Source organism: Neovison vison, chromosome 5 (genome assembly GCF_020171115.1).
Source record: "Neovison vison isolate M4711 chromosome 5, ASM_NN_V1, whole genome shotgun sequence".
In the NCBI taxonomy this organism is placed as follows: Eukaryota; Metazoa; Chordata; class Mammalia; order Carnivora; family Mustelidae; genus Neogale; species Neogale vison.
In genome coordinates, this window is record NC_058095.1 from 23032041 (window position 1) to 23044100 (window position 12060).

General features: G+C 47.5%; 1 protein-coding gene and 1 non-coding gene across 3 annotated transcripts; both read left to right on the plus strand.

The window, feature by feature from the left end:
* The first annotated feature begins 3583 nt into the window (after nt 1-3583).
* On the plus strand, nt 3584-7673 carry C5H17orf98 (chromosome 5 C17orf98 homolog). Of its 2 annotated transcripts, XM_044250447.1 has the most exons (3): nt 3584-3790; nt 6500-6599; nt 7436-7673. In XM_044250447.1, the coding sequence occupies exons 1-3, from the start codon at nt 3584-3586 to the stop codon at nt 7591-7593; spliced, it is 465 nt and encodes a 154-aa protein (XP_044106382.1). In that variant the 3' UTR covers nt 7594-7673. The 2 variants fall into 2 exon arrangements, 1 of the variants encoding a protein (XP_044106382.1); XR_006384735.1 differs by lacking the exon at nt 3584-3790 and having other exon boundaries at nt 6514-6648; nt 7436-7498.
* A 721-nt stretch (nt 7674-8394) lies between these two features.
* Nucleotides 8395-8466, plus strand: TRNAC-GCA. Its single transcript has one exon. It is a non-coding gene; the product is annotated as a tRNA-Cys (tRNA).
* The last annotated feature ends 3594 nt before the right edge of the window (nt 8467-12060 follow it).

The following is a 12060-nucleotide window of genomic DNA, read 5'->3' on the forward strand; positions in this document are numbered from 1 at the left end:
CACGGAGTTCACTGAGTGATGTGGGGAAGGCCCAGGTGTGTGTGTCTGTGTGCACACTTGGAGTTACAGGTGTCCTTCCCGTAAACCAGCACATAAAGGACTGTGTTTGTTTTGTTTTGTTTTTTTAAGATTTTTATATTATTTTATTTATTTGACAGAGATCATAATCAGGCAGAGAGAGAGGAGGAAGCAGGCTCCCTGCCAAGCAAAGAGCCAGATGCAGGGCTCGATCCTAGGACCCTGGGATCATGACCTGAGCCGAAGGCAGAGGCTTTAACCCACTGTGCCACCCAGGCACCCCATAAATGGCTGTATTTGTAAAACCTAACACATGATTACTGTGTTAATTTGCTCTTGTGGAAGGCAATTGAGTTACTAAAAGTATCTGCGTGGTTTGCTACCAACCCATTTTGATAGGATAGCTGTATGTACCTGCAAAACCCTAGTTCGGGAATGAAAGGTAATGTAATGAACCAGCGCAGTGGGTGTAAACCTTGGCAAATTCTGCTTGAAAGCATTGGACATTGTGCTTTTCTAAACCATGAGAAGTGATGTATGTGAAATTTGGAGTCTGATGAAAAAAATGAGCGCTCAGCAGGTTTGGGTCAATAGTCTGGCCTAAAGACGTTGGAACAGGCATTTCAGCCTAGATTTGTGTTCACACATCTAGTATCAATATACTCTACCTTATGTGTTCTTTGTAAGGCTGAGGATTAGACTGTGTGGACCCTAGCACATGGTAAGATGACTGTCCTTTTGTCCAAGATTCAGAATGGAATGTACTAATCTAATCAATGGTTCTCAGCCAGAGAGTGTCCAGGCAATATCCCAGACCCAGTTAAGTCAGATTGTGGAGGTAGGACCCAGGCTTCAGTACTTTCTAAAGACCCCCCCCCCCAGGAAATTTCAAGGTGCAGCCAGGATGGAGAACCAGGGCTGTCTAGAGCCTATCTAGGGAAAATTTGGAAATAAGTAAAAATGACCTGTAACTGGTGACTAGAAATTATTGTTCATGGTTTGCTGTGTCCTGACAGTTGTACATAAAAAGAGCTAGAGGATGGGGTGCCCGGGTAGCTCAGTGGGTTAAAGCCTCTGCCTGCGGCTCAGGCAGGTTTTAGGACCAGGAGTCGAAAACAGACCTGTCGTCCTACCCTATTTTCCATCCTGGTGAATTTGAAGTTTTTAATGTGACATGAAGCCCTCAGGTCCTCCATTTAAAGTTCATCCTTTTTGGGGGGTGCCCGGTTGGCTCAGTTAAGCCTCTGCCTTTGGTTCAGGTCTTGATCTCAGGGTCTTGGGATCAAGCCCCACATCGGGCTCTTTGCTCAGCAGGAAGCCTGCTTCTCCTCTCTCTCTCTGCCTGCCTCTCTACCTACTTGTGATCTCTGTCTGTCAAATAAAGTCTTAAAAAAAAAAATCCTGAAGTATCTGCCTTCAGCTCAGGTCATGATCCCAGCGTCCTGGCTTGAGCCTGACCTCGCTCCCTGCTCTTCCCCAACTCCCCACCCCCAGCTGTGCTTGCTTTTTTCACTCTCAAAATCTTTTAAAAAGTTAATCATTTTTATCCCCTTGTGTTAACTCTATATATGAAATTTCTCCCAGAGGTACAAGGGCTGAGCCTCCCCTCTACGTCCCCTCCCGCCCCACGTCTTCTGTCTTCCAGGCTCTGTCCAGGTTCTCTGTCCAGGGCTCAAACTATAGACTTAATTTTCTGTAATTTCAGATTCCCTAGGAATTTACCTGTTAATGGTATAGAAACATGCTCAGCATTAATTTGCCAGAATTAGTGGGGTTTGTGTATACATACAGGCAACCTTTTTCTAGTTAATACATGTGCCTTTGGGGCATCTGGGTGGCTCCATCGGTTAATTGCCTGGCTTTGCTGGGGTCATGATTTCAGGGTCCTGGGATCAAGCCTCACATTGGGCTCCATGTTTATGGAGAGTCTGCTCCATCTCCCTCTGTCCCTGCTCCTGTGCTCTTTCTCACAGTCGCTCTCAAATAAATCTTTAAAAAACATGTGGGGTGGTTCAGTGGGTTAAGCCTCTGCCTTCAGCTCAGGTCATGATCTCAGGGCCCTGGGATCGAGCCCCGCATCAGGCTCTCCGCTCAGCGGAGAGCCTGCTTCCCATTCTCTCTCTGCCTGCCTCTGCCTACTTGTTATCTTTCTCTCTGACGAATAAATAAATAAAATCTTTTTAAAAAAAAAAAAGTAAAAAAAATAAAATGTGCCTTCATATAATAGTGACTATAAAAGATTTCCATTATCCTTTTGTCTCATGTTAGGATGATAATAGCACCTCATAGAGTTGGTGTGAGGAGCACTGAGTAAGGCACCTTGATGTGTAAAGCATCTATGTGAGGTTATTCAAGGGGGAAAATTTGGAAATAAAAAGTAAAAATGACCTGTAACTGGTGACTAGAAATTATTGTTCATGGTTTGCTGTGTCCTGACAGTTGTACATAAAAAGAGCTAGAGGATGGGGCGCCCAGGTAGCTCAGTGGGTTAAAGCCTCTGCCTGCGGCTCAGGTCATGATCCCAGAGTCCTGGGGTCCAGCCCCGAATCCGGCTCTCTGCTTGGCGGGGAGCCTGCTTCCTCCTCTCTCCCTCTGCCTGCCTGTCTGCCTGCTTGAGATCTCTGTCAAATAAATAAAATCTTTAAAAAAAAAAAAACCTAGAGGAAAGTAATGTGGTAATGTGTTAACCTGCTGGTTTTTGTTTTGGTTTTTGTTTTTTTTTTTTTGTTAAAGACTATTAGAGCACAAGCTGTGGGAAGGGCAGAGGGAGAAGCAGACCCCCTGAGCACACAGCCCCAGTGGGGACTCTGTCCCAGGACCCTGGAATCATGACCTGAGCCTGAGGGAGACGCTTAATGACTGAGCCACCCAGGCGACCCTGTTCTGTTTAAAGATTTTTTTTTTTTATTAAAGATTTTTATTTATTTATTTGACAGAGATCACAAGTAGGCAGAGAGAGAGAAAGAAGCAGGCTCCCCGCTGAGCAGAGAGCCCGATGCGGGACTCGATCCCAGGACCCTGAGATCATGACCAGAGCCAAAGGCAGCGGCTTAACCCACTGAGCCACCCAGGCGCCCCGTGTTTAAAGATTTTATTTTTAAATTTTTATTATTTTTTTTTAACAGGAGGAGGACTAGTATCTCAGTGTTTCTGAGCTTCAACTTAAAATTACTAAAAATGAGAGTTGGAAGTAGATGGTCTCTGAACTCTTTCTGATCCATTCTGGGTACAAGCTTTTCAACCGAGCTGAGTTTGGGAAGTGTAGTACAGTGGGGAGGAGGAGGAGGAGGCTAGCCCTGCGCGCACACCACCTGAGTTTAGTAATACCTTCTCCAGTCTCCAGTTCCTCTGGCTTGGTGTCTTAAGTCATCCTTCGCCCCAGGGCCTTGAGAGCAACTTAACCAGGCAGCCCTAAGAGCCTACCCTGTTCAGACACAAGACGGTTTGTGTCACTGGAGTCTTTGACAACGTACCACCACGTAACAATGCGACTAATGCGCAGGGGAGCCCCTACCTCGTCCCTCCAGTCCCAGCAGAAAGGCTCTTGGGGGCTGCAGTGGTGGGGATGTCGTACTACTGCGAGTGTCCTCTGCGGCTGGAGAAGAGCTTCATCTTGGATGGCGTGGCGGTGAGCTCCGTGGCCCGCGCCCATGAGCGCCTGAGGCCCAAGCTCTGGTCAGCGATTCCACCCTACAACGCCCAGCAGGACTACCACGCCCATCGCTACTTCCAGAGCCGCGTGGTTCCGCCCATTCTGCGGAAAACCGAACAGGTTATTGGCTAGGGCCCCAATCCCACGGGCTGCCCGGCAAAGCTTGACCCTGATGGTGGGGCCGGACTTCCCAAATCCGGGCATCTTACCCCTAGGGAGGGCTCCCTGCTCTCACCCACCCTCAGCTTGCTTGCCTTTTTTTTTTTTTTTTTTTAAGATTGTATGTATGTATTTATCTATCTATCAGAGAGAGTGAGCACAGGCAGAGGGAGAGGGAGAAGCAGGCTCCCTGCTGAGCAAGGAACCCGAAGTGGGACTCGATCACAGGACGCTGGGATCATGACCTGAGCCCAAGGCAGCCGCTTAACCAACTGAGCCACCCAGGCGTCCCCACCGTGGGCTTTCTTAATCAAAGCCCAGAACTGGTGCAGGCAGGTGACAGGGACTGAGCTCCCTGAGCTCACAGAATCACTTTCCAGCCCTGCGTTTGAGAACGATCTCATTTTGGGTCTCTGCAAGCCTTAGGGAATGGGGCTGGAAGCCCACCTCTGCCAAACCAGTTTCATTGTCCTTTTTGACGTCACGGACCCACCCTTTGGGGTGATCACATGCCACAGATTCTCTAAAAGCTCGAAAATCCTTGTGACTTAAGCAAACGAAACAAAGCAAAGCCTAGAACCCCCAGGCGGGGTGTCCTCTTTTGGTGATGTCACAATGACAGAGGGGCTCGCTCCATGGGACTTCCTGTGAGCTGGTGGGAAGGAAACTTCCCAGACCTGTGCAGACCTCTCTTCTCTCCCGGCCTTTCCCCTTGTGGGTGTTGCCTCTCCTCCGCAGAGTCCTACCGGTGATGGGAGATCTGTCAGTGTTTGCTGATGACTGCAACTTTTTCCAACACTTTTGCCTCCAGTATTTGTGTACATTTGTCACAGTGGTATGGGGAGGGGACAGGTGGGGTTAATGGGGGTTGTTCTGAGAACAAATCTTGGGTTTCTTTGTGTGTGTGTGTGTGTGTGTGTGGTCTTGGTGTTTGTGTGTGTGCCTGGATGTGCATCGCATGTGCGTGGACACGTCTGTATGTCCCATGCCCATGCTGGAGTGTGTGCGGACGCTCTACTCGCATAATTTTTATGACCGAAGGATCCAGAGTGTGGGAGGAAGAAAGAAAAACTTGAGTATTTAAAAGCTTGAAAATAATATGGTATGCATACTTTTGAAACTATGTTCCCTTTTATAAGGGTTTAATCATCACAGCTGTTGGTGGTGGGTATTTTCAGTTACATAAAGATAATGATTGTTTTTTTCTTTTTTTTTTTAAGATTTTATTTATTTATTTGACAGGCAGAGATTACAAGTAGGCAGAGAGGCAGGCAGAGAGAGAGAGGAGGAAGCAGGCTCCCTGCTGATGCGGGGCTCGATCCCAGGACCCTGGGATCATGACCTGAGCCAAAGGCAGAGGCTTTAACCCACTGAGCTATCCAGGCACCCCTTGTTCTTGTTTTTAAGTAAACTCTGCCTCAACGTGGTGCTTAAGCTCAAGACCCCAAGATCAAGAGTGGCATGCTCTGAGGACTGAGCCAGCCAGCTGCTCCATGATATTGCTTATTTTTTTAAAAGATTTTATTTATTTATTTGACACAGAGAGCGAGATCACAAGTAGGCAGAGCAGCAGGCAGAGACAGAGGAGAAACAGGCTCCCTGCTTAGCAGATAGCTCGATGCGGGGTTCGATCCCAGGACCCTGAGATCATGACCTGAGCCGAAGGCAGAGGTTTTAACCCACTGAGCCACCCAGGTGCCCTGATATTGCTTATTTTTAAAATAAATTAGGCAGGGCACCTGGGTGGCTCAGTGGGTTAAGCCGCTGCCTTCAGCTCAGGTCATGATCTCAGGGTCCTGGGATCGAGTCCCGCATCGGGCTCTCTGCTCAGCAGGGAGCCTGCTTCCCTCTCTCTCTCTCTGCCTGCCTCTCCATCTACTTGTGATTTCTCTCTGTCAAATAAATAGATAAAATCTTAAAAAAAATAAATAAATAAAAATAAATTAGGCACCTGAGTGGCTCAGTTGGTTGAGCGCCTGCCTTTAGCTCAGGTCATGATCTTTGGGTCCTGGGATTGAGCCCTACATCGGGCTCCCTGCTCAGCGAAGAGTCTGCTTCTCCCTGTGCTCCCCCTCCCCCTGCTCATTCTCTTAAATAAATAAAATCTTAAAAAAAAAAAAAAAGAATCTTTACTATGCCAAGCCCTTTATTTGTCTCAAATCTTACAGCAACACTCCTTTCACTGATGAGGAAATAGAGGTCCAGAAAAGCTGTGCCATTGGCCCAGGGTCACACAGCTCGTTAGCGGCAGAGCTGGAATTGTAACCAGTCTGGCAGCAGACACTGAACTGCCCGCCCACGCTGCCCCTCTCTGAGAGACAATGGGTCAATCCGTGTTTCATATTTATTTTTTTTTAAAGATTTTTAAAAAAATTTATCAGATAGAAATCACAAGTAGGCAGAGAGGCAAGCAGAGAGAGGTGGGGGGGGGAAGCAGGCTCCCTGCTGAGCAGAGAGCCGGATGTGGGGCTCTATCCCAGGACCCCAGAATCATGACCTGAGCTGAAGGCAGAGGCTTTAACCCACTGAGCCACCCAGGCGCCCCTGTGTTTCATATTTAATCTGGCCTGGTGACCACCCCCCCCCCGCAACAAACCCAAAGGGAGTTTTGAGTGTGCCCCTCTTAGCACAGTGACTGACCATCTTCTGTGTTTTCTCTCTCACTCTCAGGATCATGGCGGCACAGGAAGAGATGGCTGGATAGTGGATTATTTCCACATCTTTGGAGAAGGACAGAGATATCTGAATAGGAGGAACTGGGCTGGGGCAGGCAAGTGCCCCTGGCTTTCCAGCCTCGGCATGGACCCCGTGGAAGAGTGGTGTGTGGTCCCTGGTTCAGGGAGAGAAATCAGGCCACAGAGACCCTTGGCTTGGGGGGCAGGGGAGAGGCCTTGGGACTGCGTCCCTAGCTTTGCTTCTCAGACGTACGCCAATGGCATCACCATGCTCCTATGTAGTGACTAAGCTAACCGGCTGTAGATCAGACGGTTTTTATGCCCACGCTCCCGCTGCCCTCCAGCTGGGCAAATCAGTGTAGGAAGGTGAAGTGACTGGCCAACGAGGGCTTGGCAGGGATTGGAATTGCGCTCTTTCCAACTCTAAAGCCCATGTTGCCCTCCCTGCTCTCTGAACAGGCTGTGTCCTCCTTTTCCAGGCCCCGTTGAGCAACAGGAAAAGAAGGGTGGAGAGAGGTTTTTCTGACAGTGTGAACCCTCCTCCCACCCCAATTCCATCACCCTTTGGCCACTCTCTAGTCATGTGACCCTTTGTACCATTTGGCCAAATTGAGCTCATCCATTTCTTCCACATGGGTCAGAAGCAAGGGTGAAATGTTTTCAGTCTTCCTGGGAGTGAGGCAAGTTCAGCCAAGCCCAGAAATTTTTGGCCGCTCCTGTCTTAGCACATAGCATTCACGTTCCTCCTGGTATACAGTTTGGTTTCCAGAAAACTGTCTCCTGGATTTTATCAACCCTTGGCTTTTAATCAAGAGGCTTGAGACGTTTGAAGAGGGACATGGGGAGTACATTATATACCAGCCCCGTGGGAGCAGGGGAAAAGCAAGAGGGGGCTGAATGGGGGTTCAGGCCTCTCTCTCTACCCCCCAAGGGCATTCTCTCCAGCAGGTGACCGGCCATGACCACTACAATGCTGAACTGAAAACGATCAAGGGGTTCAACGGTCGGTTTGGCTATCGCCGGAACACGCCAGCCCTCCGGCAGCACCCGTCTGTCTTTGGAGAGGTCACCCCATTCCCTCTCTTCTAACAGCATCTCTTCCCTTCCCACCCCTTGACCTGAAGAGAAGACAGATGTTTAATGCTATTTTTATATAAGCAGTGATGTTATTTGTGCCTCTGAGTGTGTTTCTTCCCTGAGGTTGGGAGGGGACTGGCTAGTTTGTCTACCTCAGCTTCTCTAGCCTTTGGAGAGGAGGTGGGAGGAGAGAGGGCGTCCTCAGACCTGCTCCCTTACACTCCATGCCCACCAGTGCCATGCTTGAAAGGAGGCCTCCGTTCCCCCATGCCCCTGCCAGAAGAAGGACGCCACTGCACACCTTGGCCTCCACAAAGCTCTGCCCGGGCAGCACCCAGGCTAGAAGCTGGCTATGTTTGCTCATCAAGAATGGAGCCGGTGCGTTAGTCCAAAGAGATTGTGCTTGGTTGCCCTGAGAAGGATTTCCTGATTTTCCTAAGTCATCCCATTCAAAATAACTGACATCTTCCTTCTCCTTCCCATCCTGTAGTCCATCAAGAGGGAGTGAACAAGGGGATATCTGGGGTTGCTGTTTAGCCTCTGGATTCTGCCATAGTACTTCTGACACGGTACTTGTGAACATTTTCCCTGTTGGCGCTCTGTCAATTTCCTTTTCAGCTAGTTTCTGGGATGTCATTTTTCAAGTGTCCCCACCCAGTTTATTGGTGGCCAAGAGAAAAGCCAAAGCAGATGATGGATATAAAAGAAGGTGGAGCTTTAGAACACAAAGCTTGCCAGAGCTCTAGCATGGGTGGAACCTGATGGTACTGAGTCACCTCAAGTGGACAAGGAAGAGAAGGACAGTAGGGTGTTGGGGGTATAGCTCAGGGGTAGAGCATTTGACTGCAGATCAAGAGGTCCCCGGTTCAAATCCGGGTGCCCCCTTCCTCCTCCTTTTTTTTTTTTTTTTTTGCTTCCATTGAATAGAATCAAGGAAATGCTCTGTACCTCTTAACTCCCAGCCAGAGTTACTAGAGAGGACAAGGAACCCTCAACTCATTCTTGTACTGAAACACTACTAGTTTCCCCTACATTTCAAATGACTCTTAGCTGAGATCCCTGTAGGACCCAGCTGGGCTTCAATGAAGCCAAAGTCCCTAAAGAAACTATAAATCTAAAATTAGGTGTGGGGTGCCTGGGTGGTTCAGTCATTAAGTGTCTGCCTTCAGCTCAGGTCATGATCCCAGGGTCCTGGGATCAAGTCCCACATTGGGCTCCCCACTGCAGGAAGCCTGCTTCTCCCTCTCCCACTCCCTCTAGTTGTGTTCCCTCTCTTCCTGTGTCTCTGTCAAATAAATAAATAAAATCTTTTTTAAAAATTAGGTGTGAGGGGGGATCTGGGTGGCTCAGTTGGTTAAGCTTCTGCCTTTCGCTCAGGTCATGATCCCAGAGTCCTGGGATTGAGTCTGCTCAGTGGGAAGTCTGCTTCTCCCTCTCCCTCTGTCCCTCATTCCTGCTTGTGCTCTCTCAAAACTCTTTAATAATGAAATAAAATAAAAAATTAGGTGTCAGAGCTATGAACCCAAATTTAGCAATCTGATGTATGAGAGTACAGATAAAGAGGTTCATACAACATGTATTTTTGAGAACTTAGTATAATACAAGGCAGCTGTGAATGAAAACCTGAAACCAGGCCCCTGTCCTTAGGGAATTCTGTGTCCGCTGGAAATTGGCATGTTCGCACACAGCAGTCAGGGGAAGACATGTTTGTAACTCGAGGAAGAAATGTCTTTTAAAAATACCTACTCACCTTTTCTAGACTAATTTCTAACTGAAGCTTTCCTATAATTTGAAGGGATATTCTGCCTGATCTGAAGAATACTATTTATGACACTGAGCAATTCTCTCTCTTGAAGGTTAGGGGCACTTTTTTTCCTCTTAGTATTTATTTTTTATTTATTTTTTATTTTTAAAGATTTTATTTGAGAGAGAGAAGCAGATTCCCTGCTGAACAAGGTGCCCGATGCAGGACTTGATCAGAGGACCCCAAGATCATGACCCAAGCTGAAGGCAGACACCTAATGGACTGAGCCACCCAGGCGTCTTACTCCTCTTAGTAGTTTATGGTGCAAGTCAGGGTTCTTGGAATGGAACCGATATCCTCTCTGGCCAGGCAAAGCAGGAATGCAGGTATGGTAGACGCTTGCAGAGCCGACAGAAGGTTGGAGAACCTAATTCACAAAGCAGTTAACTATGAAGGGCGGCTGAGGAGGGAAATCCAGCTCAGGTCTCATCTCGGGAGCGTCCACCACTGGTGCCACTAGCTCAGGGCACTCATCACCAGGCGTAACTATTGTTCCAGCTGCACCTGCATCTCAAGGACAGTTCCTCCGCTTTCCCAATGCCAAGTGGAGGAGGCATCTGATTGGCTGAACCGTGGTCTGACGCATGTGCAGTGTTCCACCAGGATGGGGAGGGGGTCGCTTTGCCTCACCGCGTTTGAAGACCCGAGATACTCCCCCAGAACTGGAAGGGTGTTTGGGTGCAAAAATTTCCAGTTCTAGCTGTCGAGGATTTGCCTTGTCACACCCCTTGACTTCCCATTTGCTAAAATTAGATCAAAATGTTGTATTAAATCAGTTATGTCCACATTATGTCACATTATTATGTTCATGATCCGGGAAATACTATTTAGAATTGAGTTTATATATACTAGAATAGCATTGGCTTCTTGAAAACTTTTTTTCTCTGAAAGATAATTACCTCATTTTTTCACATGTGTAGTTTTCTTTCTGTTCAATCCTTTAACAGCCTCCCAGCATAATTGTTCCCCTGGTCCAAACTTTTCAAATGAATTTTTATTATTTTTATTTTTTTTAAGATTTTATTTTATTTTAAAGATTTTACTTATTTATTTGACAGAGAGAGATCACAAGTAGACAGAGGCAGGCAGAGAGAGAGAGGGAAGCAGGCTTCCTGCTGAGCAGAGAGCCCGATGCGGGACTCGATCCCAAGATCCTGAGATCATGACCCGAACGGAAGGCAGCGGCTTAACCCACTGAGCCACCCAGGCACCCCAAAGATTTTATTTATTTATTTGACAGACAGATCACAAGTAGGCAGAGAGACAGGCAGAGAGAGAGGGGGAAGCAGGCTCCCCGCTGAGCAGAGAGCCCGATGTGGGGCTTGATCCCAGGACCCCGGAATCATTACCCAAGCCGAAGGCAGAGGCTTTAACCTACTGAGCCACCCAGGCGCCCTCAAATGAATTTTTTCAAGGCAGTCTTCCTGACACCCTCCCGGCTTCCGCTTCGGGCAGGCTGTTGAGACCTGTCGCCCACCTGTTGCCTTGGGAATTCGCTTTCCCTCTCCTTGGTGTGGGATTCCAGGTTTACTGGGTAAGGTCTCCCTTTCTCTTGGTTTCCTCCTTTATACGGTGGAGAATAACCCTGAGATGCTTCCAGAGAAAAAATATATGCCAGGTAAGATGCTTGAGTTCTGGCAGATCTGAAAATACATTTTGTCTGAACACTTGAGAGATAGTTTGAGAACATAATTTTTGCTGAGAATTTTGTTTTCAGAAGTTTGAAAATCATGGTCTTCTAACTTCTTTTGGTAAGTTTGATGTCACTCTTATTCCTGTACATGATCTGTTTCTCTCTGTAAAATCTTAGGTTCTTTGTTCCTGGTGTTCTGGGTGTTTTTTTTTTTTTTCCCCATGACTTACTCGGTGATCTCTTCCAATCTAGAGATTCATTTCCTACCTTAAGTTTTATTATGTCTAATAATTTCTTCTCCGTCATTTGCTCATGTAAGGACTTATCTTTTCCCTCCTCCTGTTGATTTGTCTTTTTGTTGTACTTTCAAGATTTCCTCACACTATCTTTCCACTTAAAATAAAATATTTTGTTTATTTATTCATGAGAGACAGAGAGAAGCAGAGGCAGAGGGAGAAGCAGGCTCCCTGCTGAGCAAGGAGCCTGATGCCAGCACTGGATCCCAGGACTCTAGGACCACAACCCAAGCCAAAGGCAGATGCCGAACCGAGTCTTCCCACTTTTTTATTGGCTTTTGGATTTTCATTTTCTCGTGTGCCCCAATTGCTTTTTATTTTATTTTATTTTTTTAAATTTTTATTTTTATTATTATTTTTTTTGTTAGAGAGAGCGAGAGATACAGAGCGCAAGCACAGGCAGACAGAGTGGCAGGCTAGAGGCAGAGGGAGAAGCAGGCTCCCCGCCAGGCAAGGAGCCCGATGCGGGACTCGATCCCAGGACGCTGGGATCATGACCTGAGCCGAAGGCAGCCGCCTAACCAACTGAGCCACCCAGGCGTCCCCCCCCAATTGCTTTTTAAAAAAACTACATCCTGTTCTAGTTTTATGGATACCATTTTTTCCCCTTGTTTCTTTAAAATTGTGGTTGTTTCTGAAGTGTTCTAATCCAAGTATTGCCTTTCCTCCCTTCTTTTTGCCACCGTTTCCTTTGGTTTTGGACTGGTGTTGAGGGCATTCACCAAAAAACTGGACCTCCAATAGGT

Bases quoted from the DNA above. Each gene is read 5' to 3' on its own strand.
- C5H17orf98 (XM_044250447.1), top strand. From the start codon at position 3,584: ATGTCGTACTACTGCGAGTGTCCTCTGCGGCTGGAGAAGAGCTTCATC. The intron at 3,791-6,499 runs GTTATTGGCTAG...TCTCACTCTCAG, and splicing joins TTCTGCGGAAAACCGAACAG to GATCATGGCGGCACAGGAAG. The intron at 6,600-7,435 runs GCAAGTGCCCCT...CTACCCCCCAAG, and splicing joins GAGGAACTGGGCTGGGGCAG to GGCATTCTCTCCAGCAGGTG.